This window comes from Drosophila bipectinata, chromosome 3L (genome assembly GCF_030179905.1).
Source record: "Drosophila bipectinata strain 14024-0381.07 chromosome 3L, DbipHiC1v2, whole genome shotgun sequence".
Classification (NCBI taxonomy): Eukaryota; Metazoa; Arthropoda; class Insecta; order Diptera; family Drosophilidae; genus Drosophila; species Drosophila bipectinata.
Window position 1 is genome coordinate 7,374,789 of NC_091738.1, and position 19,057 is coordinate 7,393,845.

The 19,057-nt window shown below is 38.3% G+C and overlaps 3 protein-coding genes across 3 annotated transcripts; all 3 read right to left on the reverse strand.

Annotated features, from left to right (window-relative positions):
• Positions 1-1,610: 1,610 nt before the first annotated feature.
• Positions 1,611-11,785, reverse strand: path (solute carrier family 36 member pathetic). The gene is made up of 7 exons (XM_017232864.3): positions 11,593-11,785; positions 6,232-6,282; positions 6,091-6,155; positions 4,173-4,271; positions 3,965-4,115; positions 2,986-3,900; positions 1,611-2,927 (listed from the first exon to the last, which is right to left on the reverse strand). Exons 2-7 carry the CDS (start codon positions 6,244-6,246, stop codon positions 2,760-2,762), a joined length of 1,413 nt encoding a protein of 470 aa, XP_017088353.1. The 5' UTR covers positions 6,247-6,282; positions 11,593-11,785; the 3' UTR covers positions 1,611-2,759.
• Positions 11,786-13,464: 1,679 nt separating this feature from the next.
• Positions 13,465-15,834, reverse strand: LOC108119602 (leucine-rich repeat-containing protein 59). The gene is made up of 4 exons (XM_017232861.3): positions 15,595-15,834; positions 14,837-14,896; positions 14,513-14,779; positions 13,465-14,354 (listed from the first exon to the last, which is right to left on the reverse strand). Exons 1-4 carry the CDS (start codon positions 15,712-15,714, stop codon positions 13,806-13,808), a joined length of 996 nt encoding a protein of 331 aa, XP_017088350.2. The 5' UTR covers positions 15,715-15,834; the 3' UTR covers positions 13,465-13,805.
• A 1,120-nt stretch (positions 15,835-16,954) lies between these two features.
• On the reverse strand, positions 16,955-18,534 carry RpS9 (ribosomal protein S9). The gene is made up of 4 exons (XM_017232863.3): positions 18,444-18,534; positions 17,860-18,102; positions 17,479-17,665; positions 16,955-17,190 (listed from the first exon to the last, which is right to left on the reverse strand). Exons 2-4 carry the CDS (start codon positions 18,080-18,082, stop codon positions 17,013-17,015), a joined length of 588 nt encoding a protein of 195 aa, XP_017088352.1. The 5' UTR covers positions 18,083-18,102; positions 18,444-18,534; the 3' UTR covers positions 16,955-17,012.
• Between the last annotated feature and the right edge of the window lie 523 nt (positions 18,535-19,057).

Sequence of the window (19,057 nt, forward strand, 5' to 3'; positions counted from 1 at the left end):
ATTGCGCCCTGAAGTCAACACTTTTCTTAAACGTTTCATATTTATTGATTGTTTTTGTTATTATTTTAAATATTTGTGTAATTTTTTTCTCCTCACCGGCCACTTTATAGTTTGAATTGCTTATTTGTCTCAAGAGGTCTTTGATGTTTTCTTTTCAAATCAGAAGAGATGGTTTTTGTAAATAATGCCAAGGGGCCATGAAGTGACTGTGAAAGTTAAGAGGTATTAGAGGATATTTTACTTATATTTAATTTAAGTAAATATTTTAATAGAAACTATCACTAGATTTTTAAATATTTTTGTTGAAAAATTCCCACGCTTTGGAATCCAATTAATTAAATATTCCTCCCGCATGGCCCATAGAAATTTGACAATTCATATGAGACAAGCATGTCCAAAGTTGGGGGAAAGTGTTACCAATTTTTGATGATAGAGTACGGCGATAAGAACGCCCACAACCTCAGCTACTTGGCAAGAGATCACTTGAAATGCCAAACACAAAAAACGAGCCTATAGGCCATTGTAGTAGCTCTAATTGTGATTGCACAATCATCAACAAAAAAAAAAAGGTTTTACTTTTTACAAATTACAATAGACCGAAAAACCACAACTGCTTCTGCAGTTTGGCCTACTGCTCTGCGATTGTAAAAATTTAGACCTTGGCTCGATCAAGATGCAGCAACCGAGCAGCCAGCCAGTCGACCAAATTTTGAGGAGCCCAGAGTAGAGATTAATTATTTTAAATCATCGCTAACCTTGGACTCCGAGGTGGTCAGAAATGTACCAAAAAAATAACTAAAATTGTCGAGACGTTTTGGGCCAGCTTTTCAATTGTGTGGTCTTTGGGCTAATTGGCCCAAAGTTGGTCTCTTCCTGGAGGGGCTCGCTCCGACTCCGACCACTCGGATGTCAAGGATAACATGACTCTTGGGGCTCTGTCATTCCCAGGCCTTTCCAATTTGCATCTTGTCACAAAAGATGACAAGCCAATACCACCGATCGTGGCCGGTTTGTGGTCCAGATCGGAGGTTACCTAATTGGCCAATAGCCGAGTTCAATTGCCGGTAATGGTGGAATACTTTTGAACTTGCCTTGCCTTCAAGCTTCGAATGTGTGTGCTTCGTGGAGGCGAACAAATGATTTTTTGTGGAAATATCATCTAACAATAAAATTTGATGTGCGGCTGTTCATTGAGCACTTGTTACCAATTAACAAATGATTTTGTGTACCATTAGCCATCGAAATGGCTCAAACATAATGGTTATTCCGGATCAGACATAGTGATCAGAGCAAGTGCCACGCGTTGAACCCGCAGGCCAACAATTTTCGGCAACAAAAGTTCAAGGTTTACGATCCCCAAAGTTGTAAAAACTACTGTTTAATATTTTAGTTTTATAATTTTTGTACATATTTTATTATTTTCATTTCATTTACATTTTAAACATTTATCCAAAAAAAGGTAAACATTCATATCAATCTTGTTGTTCTTCTGAATATGTAATATGGACAATTTTTGCCATTCTAAATACTTTTTTTTGGGGGCAGATATACTTAGAACTCGTTGCTTTCATATTCATATACATATTTACAATTGACGGATATAGTCTGTGGTTAACTTTTCATTGCATTTCACAAATAAATCTGCTTCGTTGTCTACACGGGGATTTAAATGCAAAACAAAATGTTTTCACTTGTTTTTGTTTTATTTAATCTTTATAGTTTAGCTAAGTGTTTTGGGTTTTTTTTTGTTTTCATTCTTTAAAGCTAAAAAAATAAAATACAAAAATATGTATGCAACAAAATATATGTATATATGTTTACACATAATGAATATCGAGGCAATTCAATGTAACTTATCTGTTTTGATAGATTTTCTTAAAAAAATGGTATTTTGAGTAATTTTCTCTCATCATAATATTATTTGGAAAGGTTGCAAAAGCTTCTTTACAATAGTTTTCTTACACTTACTAACTAAACATGCTAAAAAGTTAAATCTTGTTGGCAAAAAAACAACGTATTTTGCTAAAGAAACAAATTAAAAAGATTTATGATGGAAATCATTATGAGCGATGATTGCTGTGTGTGTTTTTTTTTTAGTTTTGGTTTCTTGCTATAGTAATACTCTTTTTGTAGAACTTTTCATTTTCAGAACCGGGTGCTAACAAAGTCTTTTTTTGTTTTAAATTTGTACCAAAGCGTACAACAATCAATAGGAAACTAATTTCAATATTCTTTCTATTCATTTAGGCGAACGAGTGAAGTGCACTTAGAACAGTTGCAGTTCCAATTCTTCGGGACGTACCTATAAAAAATATAGCCTATCCACTAACTTTAATATAATGGGAAGTGTATTACTAAAACGTGTTAGATAAAACTCTGAATAGTTGGTGCTGTGGGCAAGTTGGTGCTTAATAGTAGGCACTCGTTCAATGGTTAGTAAATCCCTCTTCGGTTCTCAAACAGACACTAAGCAACAGACACTAAGAAATGTACAAAATGTGTGGGCGCGGTTTTACATCTAACAATAGTTAGATGAGCTCTAGGAAGCGGAGCCTCAATCTCCTTCTCAAAAATCGTCTCGAACTGAAGTAGTATTTCCTATTCTTGTATATAGTATGTATATAGTATGTGTATATAATAAATATACGACATAACACGGGCATAGCACGATCTCTCCATCCATTCAAAACCTTCAGGTTTTTTTTTTGCTTCATGTGTGAGCGAGATTATTCTTCCCCCCAAACATTTTGTGGGATCTCTTATTTGGGTGGCGCATCTGTGTACGTCTTGATAATGTCCTTGATGGCGGCCTGGGAGCCGAAGAACAGGCATCCAACTCCGCAGATGGTAATGAGGATATTCTTCCACAGAATCCAATTGTATTTGCCGAAGCCATCCTCCCAGTGAACTATCAGTTCGATCATGACCTAAAAAGAAGATCTTGTATTAGTTTTGTGAATTAAATAATTTTTTTTAAGAACCTACCGGGAAAATGAGTCCCAGAATGGAGAAGCAGAAGGCACCGATGAGGCCCATGAAAGGTCCTATTGTTGGCACTGCCACAGCCAGGACCACAGCCGCCGTCACCATCACTGTACGCAGGACGTAGTTGACCACAAGGGGCCGTTTTGTGCACTTCTCCTTGATTCCATCCCAGACAATTTCCAGGCACACAAAGAACTGCAGACCGAAGGTGCAGTAAACGGCCAGGGAAATGAGGACCTTCACCGCCTGGGCGGGCCACTCCTCGATGGGCAGATTGAGGGCGATGCTCTCCTCGGTTCTATCTCCGTAGTGCAGATAGCCGAGGAAACCCAGCAGCATGTAGATCAGGGTCACACCCGACATTCCCTGGCTGAGGACTCCGCAGATGCCCAAGAAGCTCTGAGGCGTCTTCATGTTGTTCTCCAGGGGCATTACCACGCCAATGGCTTCCATGGCGAAGATGGTGATCGAGAAGAACTGCGGCAGTGTGCTCATCACGGAGTACTCGCGTTGCTCTAGAGGCGGCAGGTCCTGCACCAGGTAGTAAAAGGTGATAGCGAGTCCCAGGCCCATGAACACATTGGCCACCATGGAGACGGGTGCCAGGTATTTGAGATTCGGCACCCAGGCGATCAGGATGAGGGGAATGAGCAGGGCGCAGATGATCAACCGAAGGGATACATGATTGCCAGTCCAGTGCTCGATAACTTGCTCAAAGTTGGAGGCCACAATCACGGTGTAGACCGAGCAGGTGCCGAAGTAGGTGAGGAACAGACCAAACAGGATCGAGAACTTGGCCACAGGAGCAAATCCGCGGCACCATTTAGGTCCCTTCTGGAAGGCAGTCTCGGCAATCTCAGCGAATGTCATCTTGGTGCGTCGCGTTCTGTAATACAGCTTGTGACCGCATTTTACCTTTAAGGATAAAAAAAAGTTTTAGTATTAATAGTTAAATTATTCAAAATTTCTAAAAACCTACCAGCACGTAACTGCAGTGCGTGCAGATAAAGGCGGTCATGATGGTGGCGAAGATACCCGTGATGAGTCCAGAGCACATAAAGGCAAACGGCATACCCAGGATGCCAGTTCCCAGGGAGGCCTTAAGCAAATGCGTAAGAGTTTCATTGTCCCTGTTTAAGATGTATTGATTAGTTAAAAATATTTAAAAATTTAAATTATAAACTTACGTTGTGGGATGTTCATTATCGCGAAGGGCGAAAGGATCAAAGTCACTTCCACCGGCCAAGGCCTGCTCGGCATCTGATTTTCGTGGCTGGATCTTGTACCTGGAAGTAAATAAAATTGATAAAAATTAATGTTAACGATTCTGTGGGGAAAAACACCTCAACTCCACATTGGTGCGTTCTAAAGAGCCCATTGTCATTTTAGTCGGTTCGCCGGTCTATGTGCCACTAAAGCACCGCTTGAAAGTGCAGCGGTTTCTTATATGCTGACAGTGAAATTCCCTTGCCACGGAATTGCTGCATCTGCAATTACAGTTGTCGGCCGCCTCGTCTGTCCATGTCCCCCCGTCCATGTCGGCTTAATAATACTACACTTGTAACTTAATGTCGGGCAAGTGAGCAAAAACAATAAAAAATGGAAAACTCGGAGCGTATGCCGGGCCGAATTTGGTCAGGCTGCTGCTTCTGATTGGCCTGGCCTGGCCGGGGGCCATCCAATTGATGGAATCGATGGATTCCGATCCATTCCAGGTTGCCTGACTCGATTTCCAGATTCGGTTGCATCAGCCACCAAAGAAAACTGCAAACGACAGCACCATATGAAGCCTAGTCGTATACTTGATAAATTTCCGAGTTTCAGATTTCAAAACCTCCTAAAGGTATGCTGAGAATAGTCAACAGGCCCGGTTTAGTTTTTTGTGTGAAATATATTGAAAACTAAGCAAAAAATAAATATTCCACTTAAATATATACCAGTTCCAACAGTTCTCTAGTTAATTTTCTACAATAAAACTACTGAAAATATATACATGTTGCTATTTTTTAAATACCGGACGTAAATCATTAATATGACACCCTATTATTTGCACAAATAATTGCTGATATTTGAAACCCTTTTTACAATACACTTCCCCTCCATTATAGACCCTCAAAAAGTCAGAAGCTCTCTGCAAGGGTATAAAATTAGACAAAAGCGATTATTTTTCCATTAAAAAAATTCCTATCAGTTGAAACACAGCTCGGGTTAACAGCTCAAGTTCAAAAAATCAATCTCTACATATTGCCGCGTCATCAAAATAAGTATTTGAATGACGAGAGCAAATTATTTATACACAAACACTGAGATTTCAAATCAATCCTTATTTCTTCCTTCCTTATTTCTAAATCAAAGTGCATTAGAATATGAGAAACGGGGAAGATCTACACGTGTGCTAGCTGATATTGTCATAACATTTGCTAATTTATTTCACGCCTTTGTCAGTCCCGCAGTCTTTAAACTGTTTTTGCATTTAAATTCCTCGTTTTTCGTTCCCATTTCAATAATATTTGCATCCGAGTAGAGATCAGTGAAAAGCGATTTGCATGCTTGCACCTCTAAGGATGATCGATTTTTGCAAATGTTTACGATAATATTTATTTTTATTTTCGAAAGCATTTCTGGCCCGGAACCTTGAACTTGTAAGTGAACTGGGTTTTCATTTTATTGCGTTATATGGCAGGGTTTTCATTAAGTTTCACAGCGACTAGACGGTTACGTGATTTGTGCTTAATAGAAGGCAAGAGACTAGTCGATTATAGCCCTAGTTATCTGAGGGCGGGGTACTCTAAACTCGTTATCAAACTAGCAACTAGCCAAGACATTGATTTACTAACTCAGGAGCTCAGTTGGAAGTATAATTGATAATTGTAATCAATCTGGGCTGCTCGTGTCAGAGTTCCCGCCAGCAAAAACTGACATGGAGAGGCATTTTTAGTCAATTGGCTATTTGGCGGCTTCAAAGGCCAATTAACGAACAACTAATCTACTTGTAAACTTAATTGAGAAACATGCCACCGCACCAGCAATTTAGTCGACATATTTTTAGCACAATGACTTAACGCGACTCGACTGGACTATATAGATTAGATCTAAAAAACTCACATCACTTTGCCTTCCCCGGGAAGGAACTGCTCCATCTCCTGAGGCGCATGCTTCGAGCCGCTATCCTGCAAAGGCAAAAAGATATTTAAGCAATTAATAAAGGTAATTGATCAATTGAAAAATGTTCTGAGAAATACGCACCACAACGTTGACCATTTTGAAGGCAGTTACTTGATTCCCTCAGTGTAAGAACTGCAATGAATGAAAGAAGATATGTTTAATTGATTTAATAAAGAATTTTATTTGATATTCCAGCACCCAGTAGGTTGGTTGGCTGTTTCCAAAATCAGCCTAATAGAATCCCTTCCATTTATGAAATAAACGAACAGACAGCTTCGTTTGATTTGATTTAATTGTCGGCGATTTGTCGCCTAAATATATTCCACCAATATGCATCAAGTTCAATTCCCTGTTAATTGTTTTGTGCGACTCACTTTCAATTCCAGTCATTTGCCTTTAATTTATGAAAATAAATTCATACAAGAAAAGATCAAAATGAAAGCATTTTTTCGGCAATTTGTATGCAAATTTTGCAGGGAAGCAACAGCCAACAGCAATTGAGCATAATTTGAGTCACTTAAATCTGCACTAATGAGTTTTATTTTTGTGCCATGTGACGGTTGCCATCTCAAGTATATTCTATATATTGTACATTTTTCGATGACATATTTCCGTTAATTGGTTTTCGGCTTTTGCGTTTCATTTATTGTCCTAGTATTCTATTATTAACCTGTTAAATCCCCGTCACATGTGCCATTTTTCACATAGTAAATATTCAGTGGGAGTGATGGGATGGGTGTACTTTGGACTGGCCCCCAAATGCTGGCCGTGTGGGGTATTGTTCAGTTTTTAAAGAACCTAAGTGGAGGCCCAGCTTGAGGGCTAAATTACGATCCACGCTTCTGACAAATGATACACAATATTTATGTGCATACTTTTACATTTTTGCATATCAATTTCCAGCTTTCAGACGCTGCGTAGACACTTTTAGCTGGCTTTGACTTTTGGCCGTTTGTTTTGGCCATGTTTCGCTCTCGCATTGGCCAAAGGTTGAACGACCTCACACTTGACACGGCCTGACCTTTTCGACGAGGTCCCAAGGAGACGTTATTACAAGATAACCTCTCGTTCAAGACATCCGCCTTGGGTACTCCATGTTTACAACTGTCAACGAGTACTCGAGATTTACGAAATCCACTCATATATTATACGTTATCGATGTGAAAACGTCACATTCTGGCAAATCACGCACTAGCCACTCGTACTCCTCGATAAGATATAATACCACACACTATCGTTCAATGAATGAATCAAAACTTTTAGAGAACAGAATATCTGCCACCCGGCACACACAATATTTTGGCAACACAAATGGCCAAAAGAACCTTCACCTAGTGAAGACGAAAAAAAAACAACAAAAAATGTTGGCACACTTTGTTAGTGGTTTGTTTTTATATATTGTGTGTTTTATTTTTTTTACTATTTAGATATTTTTAGTGATAGTTTGGTCGACGTCTGTGATGCCAAATGTTTGCCCTTATCACATAGTTTTCACTGTTTTTCCCTCGAAACTAGTGCGAACTGGTTTATCTGAACAATCGGACGGATATATATGTGCATGTTTCGGTATTATCATTCCATTCGGTTGCGTGAGCCAAGAGAGCATGACATGGCCAAAATCGTATAACATCGAGGCCAATTACTTGCTCGATATTTTGCCAAAAAATTATCTCGATTGCATCATTTCAATTGAAATTTGTAAAATTTGTGATGGGGGTGGGGTATCCCTAGTTTTATCTTTTACTTTTACTAATTTCTTGCGGTTTGTTTTTATAGGTTTGAGATGTTTTAGATGCCCAAGATTTATTATTGTTTTTGAAATCTTTTCTATATTTAATCTCATCCACTTATCACCTTTCGGCACAACGTGACAGATCATTTACGAGATTCATCAAAACCTTGAAAATTGGCATTTCAACAATGACAAAAACTGAACAACAGAACAAAGTAATGCCGTACTCGTTAAAAGGTTAAGATATTATTCAGGTAAAGAATTTTATTTTTGGCAATTGCGGGGGAAGTTTGAGAGAATTTCAGAGAAGAATACTTGTTCTGCAGAAATTCTCTTAAAATACAAAACAGATTTTTCTCGCAATTCAGCAACCTCCCCCAACAATTGAAAAAAATCTCTTCAAACTGGTCGAGCCCCTGTGATAAAGACCACGTGTTTTTAAATTGTTGCTAATGTTTTATTTATGTCTACCGTGAATCAATTTTCAAGCAAATAATATGTACATTTTATATTATTTCCATTAAAAATGTAGATCTCTATAAAATTGGTTTAAACTACGGTCGGGGTAAACATAATTCATATATTTATCAGACCCATTAGTCCAGAGATATCGTTGGGCCCTGAGTCATGAGTCCAAATACAAAAAACCGTTTACCAATCATATAATCATGGTTTCCCATTCCGGCGCCCAACCCTATGCTCGTTGTGCGATAATCTTGTCGCATATGAGTGTGTGGTTCTACGTCGGCACAAACAACTCTATACCTTTCATTCAGGGAAGGTTTTTGTTTCTCAAAGATCTTATATCTGTTTATATATAGCCCCCAAGTTCATAGCCCGATGTGCTGCAAAGCTTTTCTAATATTTCATCAGCCAAAAAAAAAGTATTTTTGTGATGTATAATATTCGTGGTATGCACTCTGCTCGATTTGTCACTTGGGTTTTTTTTCTAAGTTTGCAAAATAAATATTTTTATCAGAAATCAAATAAATAATTTTCCCCCCTTTACATCATTATTTTCGCTTTTGGGTAGAGCCCTGGGTTGCTGGTTCACCAATTCGAAAAGAATTTCTTTTAATTTTAGTAGAGTTCTTAGGAATTTCTGCGATAATAGAACATGTTTCGTGGAACCAAGAAGGTTACGAGACTTCCCTTGAAAAAATGTCAATTTTGGAGATAACAAAAAAATCCGTTTCAAAGGAATTCTTTTACATTTTAAATAGCACGTCTGAGCAAACTCTTTAAAATATGATTTTAAAATCTTTAAAAATATTTAGACAACTGCTGGTCCACATTCACGTCACTAAAGAAAAAGGTTTTTACCTTTATTTTTCTCTAAACAATACCTCTCTTTCAGTAAAATGTTAAACTGCTGATTAAACATGTAGAGCCCAGCCATAAGTCCCAACAAAGTTTCTTATCAACCCGAGATGGAGACACGGTATCTGTCTGCCCGTTGTAATGTCCCACGTTACGTGTTATCTACTGAAAAGCTTACAGAGTAGCAAATGCAATTATATTCCTACTCATTAGGTTTTTTTTTTTTTTAAGCAGCAATTGGAGAGTTTGCATGTGGTCGTTGCATAATACCACTGATAACTCACAACCACAAAGGTCACCACCATATATCGTTTAAGATAATAGCTGCTAAGCAATTTTCGGTAATTATTTTACTTTCATGCACCGGCATATTTTTATTGCAAAGTGTTTTTATCGACTGGCGGACTGCCACTGACTTTGGGGGTAACAAATGGCAACCTGATAAAGAAACGACCTTCTCAGGTGTTACGGAAATTAGTTACGTCTAAAAATAAATCAATTTCTGTCCGGTCAGTCGGTCGGTCAAGTGTAATGTTTGAGGACAAATTGCGAGCAAATGGCTAAAAGCAGAGGGAAAAAGCTATCAGCTAGAATAACAATAAACAATAGGTACTGTCATCTATAGATATTGATAAGGATAGGGTAAAGGGTCTATGACATAATAATTGAAAAGGGGGAAATAATAGTAGTGGTTGTTTGATCAGGAATATTCATCAAGAAATAAAATCTATTGATATGGAAGTCTTGTCTTATAAAAAATTAAGAATACCATTCAGGTATTTATATTTTTTAACCAGAATTTCTAAAAAATGAACAAAGAATCTGTGAATTTAAGGATAAAATATACCTATCAATAGATTGTATTATAAGACATGAACCATTAAGATATTTGACCCAGAATTTCTAAAAACTGAACAAAGAACCAGCAGTGCTTTTGATGCCAAAAAAAAAAAAAACAAATCCTTTAGAAGATTTATTTTTGGAATATGTCAAAGTCTTGGAACTGCCCACGCAATCAACAGTTGCAGCCCCCACAGTCTCTCTTTTTGTGGCTCCCTTTCTCTTCTATACCCACTATGACATGGTCGTGCTCCACATTCTCTGACGTCACAGTTTTTTACTGCGTCTTTGGCTTTAGCTTTTTGTCAATTGCTGTTATGCTAATTACCCAACAAAAATAAAAAATCAATAGAACTACCTACAAAATACGCGCGTAACCGAGTGAAATGGGTAACTGTAAAGATAAAGCCAAGACATTCATATGCAGACAGACAGGCACACCTCACAACCGTTAGCAGAATAGCCGTCGTAACACCCATCCCATTTTGGCCTGAATTCTGTCATTTGGCCATGTCCTTGGTGAGTCAGTTTCGAACACCCATGTGTGGGTGTATGGGTGAGGTTAATGCATTTCTCCTTTTAGGTGTGTGTGTGGGTGCGGTAATGGGTAGCATTGACGTGCGTTGATACTGTTGTTGGTAATTCCATTTTAGTTGGTATCACCTTTTTTGTTGGTTTTTACATCAACTAGTTTGGCATTGAGTGAACTTTCCCTTGGCTAAGTGCTCAATTACTGTTAAATTACGTATTTTCGCATTTTCAAAAGAAACGTGGAACATCAGCAATTCAAATCGGAAAACCTAATCGCAGCCATTGAACTATTGCTTAGAAAACAAAATAGAGAATATAGTGGAAAATTTTAAATTAAAATATGGGAAAACCCTTAGAGAAAACCTTGTATTTTATTTACTTTCTTTTATTTTTCAATATCTTTCTTTTTTGTAAAACTGCATAGTTTCTTAAAAAAGCGCGGGCACTTCAAAAATTCAAATACTTCATTCATGATTTAAAAAAGCTGTTTTTCCAAGGAAAAATTAAAAAAATTTTTGGCTAAATTTTTTTATATAGGCTGTTATGCAAATAGCGGGACAGGTGCATCGCTGGCATGTTGACGTCGAATCGGACGCGTGTACCACCGGAAAAAAACCTTTCTTTCACATTTTTCCTTCCTTTGTAAGAGACAGCATTGTCTGGGTTTTTTTTTTGTGTATAAAATGTTTTAGGTTAATTATAGTGCATATCGAGTTATAATTGACACCGGTGGGCACTTTCTGGTCTGCTGATTTCAGACCTTTTCGTGGGCTGTACACTTTTTTTGACAGCAATTTTGGTTAATTATGTAGGTACTTTTGGTGGGTTCGATCTGACGGTTTTTTAGTTTTTTTTATTTTGAATACATAACACATGTGTGCGACTGTTGCACTCTGCCTCAGCTATTTTCAGACTCAGAAACCCCAATTTTGTTTCAGCCATGTGCTCTGCCCGTCGCTCCCTCACTGTCTCGTATTAAATTTCTGGTTTTCGAACCCGCCGCTGGGTTTTATGCTTACTTTTTAGTTTTATTCCTTTGCCGGCGCACTGTACCGCGTGAATTCAACACTTTTGCTTTGAATCTGAGAAGGTGGTTTCGCTTAAGTAGACAATTCAATTGGTAGAATAATGCCAACACTTCAACTGTAGCACTGCTGGCCACCAAAAATCCACCGAAGGTAGCTCCTACTAAATAACGCGCTCCGGCGACAACCAAACAGCAAATGCCATGTGGCGCTCTCAGCATATCTCTTAAATACTCAACAAAATGGGGTAGCTCTGGGGTCCGTCTCTGAGAGAGAGGAATACGCAGCCGGCTAATAGCCGGCCGCTATATCGGCTATACCTGGTATATACGAGAGTATACGAGGGAGAATTATAGGAAGAGAAATGGGAACAAAGGACATTGGCAAGGATGTGCTGAATAGGGTAGCGAGAGCATAAAAGGTAAGCGGAGAGTAAGACAGTACAGAGACAGTGGCATCGAAATATTAAGGGATATATTAAAGGATTGAAAATAATATTTAAAAAATTTTAGAAACAGTTTTCTGTTAAAAATGTATTTTATTTTACAACTACTAATTTAAGTTAATTTTTATAGCCCCCCACCTACTACACTGGCGGGAGCCGAAACTTTAAAAGGGCACGAAGTTCATCTTCTTCTTCATCTCGCTGCTTGGATGACGAAATCAAAGACTTGCCTTTCATAAGCGTGGCAAAAACCAGATTCTTTAACGGAAACTCTAAACTTTAAAATTTGATACATCCTTTTGGCAAAAAGAAATGTCCAATCATCATTACATCAGCCATTGAACTGAACTAATAGTAGTAGTTCTGGGAACCACCATCATGCCTTGTGTTTATTTCGATAAATATTTACTTTTCATAAAAACAGTTCTGCACCTCCCGCACAGCCAGTACGTCATCGTTCTACAACTTTCTATTGATGAAATTCATTTCCAGCAAAAATCCTGACTTTTGTGCAAGTCATTTATTAATTATTTTCGATATGCGAATGAACTACTGATTACGTAGAGGTAACCAAATAAATTGATGATAATTTATGTGTGTCGCTAAATAAAAAAGGCTATTAGAATTTAGTATAAGGGATTGAACTAATTAAGTCAAATATTATTAAGTAGATGATTTAAAATTTATCACAAATAATTTAATTTTCAATCTAAATCGGGCCATAGCTTAGTAATTCTTTAAATCTTTTTCTTTAGACTGGGAAAGTTTATTTTTTTATTATTCAAGCCAATCAATATAATAGGTAAAAAACAAGTGAAAGATAGAGAGCAAAAAATAGATTGCTGAGCTTATATTTATATTAAATAAAAATAAAGATAAAGACACTCGCGTGCCCACCAGGGGACCGTAAATTTAAGATAAGAGATAATCTTAAATTTAAAATAGCTTATTGAAGTATGTTTTATATGCGATTTCCGGGGAATGACATTCCAAATAAATCTGTAAAAAAATTAAACGTTAACAACAAATATCTTTTGTGTTAAAATGTATAATTTTATTCCAAAATCTTCACAAATATTGATACAATATTACTTAATTTTTACATAAATCATATGAAACCTCTTCAATTTTTTTTGAATTTTAGAAATAAACCAATGCTGATGAATATTTATGTTACATTTTCCGATTAACTCTACGAGATTTAAAATCTAAAAATTTAAAATGCTCTTCTAACATGAAAATATATTGGGATAAACTTCAATAAATGATAATTGCACACAACTCTTAGGATACGTTAAAATATTATATTATTTGCTGACTTCTATTGATAGATTCTGGATAGATTACTGGGTTCTGATCTGCAATGACTGAGTCTGTAGTTTCTATGCGCTGGTCAGTTTGGAACTGCCATTCAGTTACTATTGAGTTAAGCTTGAGCTATCTGGTTAGGTAAGCTATAGATTCATCAGTTACTTTGCTTGATTGAGTGTAGTTTGGTGTCTTCAATGTTGTGTGTGCGATATTCTTTCAGTTAAAAATTCCTCCAAATGGACGTGATGGCTTAGAGTCTATCAAAAATTAAATGGCAGTACATTATATATAATGGTATACCCATGCAGTCGTATATATCGTTCAGGTGGTCTATGTTTGTTTTTAAAATTTCGCCTTCGCCTTCACACACGCGCTTATTATCCGAATTTTTTTTTGTTGAGAATTTTTGTATTTGAAGCCCAGCGCTCTAAGGCTTCAAATAAATGAACCGTCAGTGTTCCTCTGGCGGTGTTCGGAATTCAGAAATCCAATCAGTTACACGCAACCGAAAGATTTCCGTTTTGGTCAGGATCCAATCGCGATACTGGTGCGGTATATACTCCACCAGTTTGTCCGCAATCTCCGGATTCTTGAACATTATCATGTAGATAACCACCGCGTTGAAGATGAACAGCAATATAAATGTCATCAACGAGGATAGAGCTGACCTGGAGAGTAGTTTCGACCAGGAGTTTCCCTTCTTCTTCTTTTGATTGCTCTTTTGATTGGTTTTAGTTGCAGCTCCTCCGGCTCCAGACGGAGAACCTCCTGCAGCATTGACTGGTTTGATTGTCAACTCATTGTCGCCAGCTTCAGAAATTTTTTTGGCTTTGGCTTTTTTGTTATTGGGTTTGACAGCCTTTCCCTGCTTATCCTTGCCGGCAGCTCCACCTCCGCCATTCGCCTGGACGGAGTTTGAATCTCCAGATCCTGCCATTTGTTGGGCCGCCAAACGTTCACGTTCAAGAAACTCGGGCTTATAGTTTGCGCAGATGTTGACCTGGAAAATGGAGAACCGTAAGATACTTTTTTTCCAGACACGTTAAAAAGTATGCGTGAAAACTATCTGGATACTTTGCCACAGCTTTGCAGTAAGTGAAATGGGGAAAATGTGAATAAAACTGAGCTCAAGGACCTCTCGACTAGAGAGCCTCTTACCGTATTCTTGGCTGCCTGTTGGCAGTCCTTTAGAGTGGAGCAACGACCCACAATCTTCTCCCAGGCTGGCGTCAGGGGGTTACCCTTCAGATCCAAATAGCGCAGGCGACGCAGCTGACCAAAGCTAAGTGGCAGATGCTCGAGGCAGTTGTTGTAAAGGTCCAAATGACGCAGCTGCTCTAACTGACCAAAGTCCTCGGGCAGGAAACGTATTTGATTTTTGCTCAGATCCAGTTTCACCAAACGAGTCAAAGTGGCAAAGTTTTTCTGTTGAAAGGTGACAGTTAGTAGGTGTGCTTTACTGTGTTTATATACCAGACTTACTCCCAGGCTGACCAGACGATTGCTGGAGAGATCCAAAACGGTGACGCGCTTGAACGAAGCCTGCAAAGGATAAGAGCAGACTGAACTGAGAAGTAGTGGCACAAACATGACCGAAAAAAGAAACCCCAAAAAAAGTAAGTATCCCTCTATCCATTAGATACCTTTTTGGTGAAGGGTGTGTTGGACATAAATTCTTTTTTAAAAATATTTTATCTTATATCTTTATCTTTATATTTTATCTAATCCAATATTGCATGCGATTAATTTTACAGCTAGTGCCCTGTAAAGTAGGCAATGGTTTTTGTGTTCTGCAAGACCCAGGGTATTTATGAGTCTGAACTCCATGTCTCTGTTTCATACTTTTTTTTTGGCAACCTTCTGGCCTGCTGAGGGGTGGCAAAAACCAAAAATCAACCCCCTCGAGCAATTTCGGGTGCATTTTCAACCACACTTGCACATGCCTGGATGAAGGGGTAGCCAGAGAGGGTGGGTAAGATAAAATATTTGGAGAGGGGAAAGCAGGGGGAAGTCAACGTCAGCGTTAATTGCAAGCCAGCCGGCAGAACACCAACAAAAACAAGAAAAAACTCTCGCTCATTTTTCTGCTGTTTGCGAAAGCGAGAAGGCAAGTGACTAGACATTCGGCAGACAAGAGACGTGGCTGGGGAAAAAAAAAGAGCCCAGATGTGATGGGGGTGCGGGAGGCCCCCCGATGCAGATAGAGACATCCGGAATTGGGGCTAATTACTCGTACTTACAATTTCCCGGACAGGAATTTCGCTCAGCTCCGAGAGGCTCAGATCACACGACTCGTCCACTACACGCTCCTTCACGTTCACCTTCACTTTGGCTTTCTCCTTGTCGCCGGCTTTCGGCATTTTGTAGTTATTTTAAATTTTCAATTTCCTTTCCGTTCGGCGTTCAGCTGTTGTTTTTGTTCGATGTTTGTGTTTACCCGTATCTCGAGAGGTTTTTGAAAGCCGGCTCTGGGCGAATGACAGTTTCCTGTGAAAGCTTTTTCAAGCTCCAAATCTAGCTCGCCAGTGAAAGCAGTTCTTTTTTCATAAATCTGGTCTCACTATTCAATGAAGCTACTTAGCCGTCTAAGATTCTAAAATTGTATATTTATTTTAGTTAATAAATCAGTCAATATTAAATAGATTTATAAAAAAAATTCTTATGTTTCTATCTTTCCAGCTCCAGTAATTGTTTTTCCAGGTGATCATTTAGCGCTACAAGTTGCTGTTTTTCTAATTTACATTTTTGTTTTAATAGAAATAGCTTGCGCTTTTTCATTTCATATTTATGCTTTTCCAAGGACAACTTTTCGTCTTTCTCTTCTCCATTTTGAAAAGGATTCGTTGAATCTAACACAAATGGTAACCTTATGGAGCTCCTCAGGTCCCTAAAAAGAGGTTCTTCGAAGGTTTCCAACCCGTCGTCATCAAATAATGCATTCTGGAATGTTATTAAATAAAGTTAAACATTAGTTTTTTTAGGAAAAATCAAGATCTTACTCTTGATTGTATGTTTTGGGTGCTATTAACAGGTGATCCTTCACTTTCTCCTCTTTTGTCTTCAGGCACGTCACTCAAAGGCTCGATTTGTAATTTATTTTGATGGCTTTTTGCTTTCATGCATGAGTATTTATTTCTAAGCAGGGTCCAAGGTCGAAAAGATTTTGTTTCCTCAGCAAATTCTTTCTCAATTCTTTTCCAAGTTCGCACTTTTAATCTCGACGTAAGCACATCACGTTTTTTGTTGTCCAAGATGGATTTATTTGCCCCAGCTAGATTAGAAAGGACCTTTTCCTCTAGCTTGGAAAAGTTTTTTCCACGTGTTAACCAGCTCATTCTTCTCGGATTTGGAATTTAATAATAAACCCAATACTTCATTTTTAATTGCCTTGAGAGGTAATCTTTTAAAATAAATTTAATGAAACTCCGTGGAAAAGCTTAGAAAACAGCTGGAACTTATCGATAAATTTCCTTTAAAAAATGTCCCTCCTTTTCAGTTTCGATAGTTTGGGTAATTTTAAAACAAAAACGTCCCTAACTTCTCTCCTTGTCCACACAATTTAAAAACTAAATTTTTTCAATTTTACGTTTATTTATGTAAAATATTAACTTTTATATTTTGTCCTGGTTGCCATGAGGCTCCAATTGACGACTACTGTTTAGTCCTCCTCTTCCTCGGCAGCTGCACCACCACCGCCCTGGTTCTTCTTCAGGTTCTTCCTCTTGACGCGACCGGGACGGCCACCACCGAAGGGCGACTTCAGAGAGAAGTCGATGTGCTTCTGGGAGTCCAGACGCACCACGAACGATGGGATGTTGACCACCTGCTTGCGCACACTGCAGATAAAAAGGAATAAGACTTCGTTTAGTTTAAATTCGATGATAAAACAGCCATCAAGTGGTAGAATGAATTCTAAGCGACAAACGTTCAGTGCAACTTACGCTAGGCGGGCATTTTGCATTTACGATTGCAGCGGCTAGAGCCACTAAAGCAATCTAAAGACGTTGAGAGCCGGTACAAGCGCACAAGCAGCTTGTTCGACTCCCAAGTGGTCTTACTGAACAATAAGAGTTATCTTCTCTACACTTGGCGACACTCTGGTCGCCTGTCCAAGCGATATTTACCGAATGTGACGCTGACGGATCAGGACGCGAGCGTGATGGATGGACTTGGCGAGTCCAAGCTTGAACACCTGCGTCTGCAGACGACGCTCCAAGAAGTCCTCGATCTTCAGACCCAGCACGTAATCGAGCTTCATGCGAGACTCGTCCAAGACACCAATGCGCACCAGACGACGCAGCAGGGCGTTACCTAAAAACAAGAAACTTAAATTAGTTTTGTTCCTGGGTAGTTGATCAAATTAAGTCAGTTGGATCGTCTTCAGTGTGTATTGTGGAACGTCATGGTTTGTTTTTTTCAGACAAGAGGTGTCAGAGATGGGTTTTTAATACTTATCATCACGTCATATTCAGTTTGTCTGTGGCTACAGGTTCTAGAGAACTTACCCTGGAAAAGACGCTTCTCATCCTTCTCGTCAAGGGTAAGCAGCTCACGGGCAGCCTTACGGATCTTGGCAAGGGCGTACTTGACGCGCCACACCTCACGCTTGTTACGGAGACCATACTCGCCGATGATCTTCAACTCCTGGTCCAGACGCGCCTTTTCATAGGGGCGACGGGGAGTCACATAGGTCTTCGAGAAGACCGAGGGTATGCGGCCGTTAACCATTCTACCAATTCAATGGAGCACTGTTGGGGCGAGAAAAAATTGGGTTAGAAACGAACTATGGATGCTGCACGTGGCTTTAATAGTATTTAAGTTAAAATCACAAAAACTAGCTTATTTAAAATAAAATTTAAGTAACCGATTGCTTCAAATACTATAAGTTAACAAAAAAACACGTGGACTGAGGTGCTTAGAAAAGTAAGGTTAAATCGCACGTTTCCACCAGACTTATTTATTTTGCCTTTATTTTTATTAACTTTTGTGTGCCGGCTGATGTCTTTAAATTTAAAAAGTATATTTTAAATTTACAAGGCTTATTACATGTTATTTTATTAATTTTTTAAGAGTCGAAATTCGTACGTACGTTTTTGCTCGGAGTTGGAAAAAGAAAGAACGGGCCAGGGATGTCAAATATGTATATTTCTAATATCGATACTTCTATCGTTATTTAAATCGTTATTTTCTTTTATTTTCTGATTGGTCACACTAGGAATGAAATGACTTATCGATATATAATTTTAAAAACTAATAGTTTTTATTAAATAAATATTAGGAAAATACGTTTGAGTTTGATTCTTATTTAAAGTCTGTGAAATACTTTCATTTTATTTTATTATTATGGATACTTTTCTCACCACGAAAGTTCCCACCAAAAATAGTATGCATAGCAGATACACAAACCCATAAAGCGGAGGCACAAACAGAAATAATGAATTTCTTTAAAATTTTAATAAAAGGTCTAGTTTATGAAGAACGTTCAATTTTGTTGGCATGGACTCTTACGTCGGCTCTCCATTTCTTCATGATGGACGTCCTCACTTGGAGCATATAGGACCCATTCGGGACAGGAATGTCCTTGAGGGTATTCTCATCAATGGAAAACCCATCGAAAATGACATCGTCCTGCTATATTTCATAAAAAATATAAAAAATGTTTTAATTAAGTTTAAGCCATCTTACCTGTAGGGGACAGGTAGT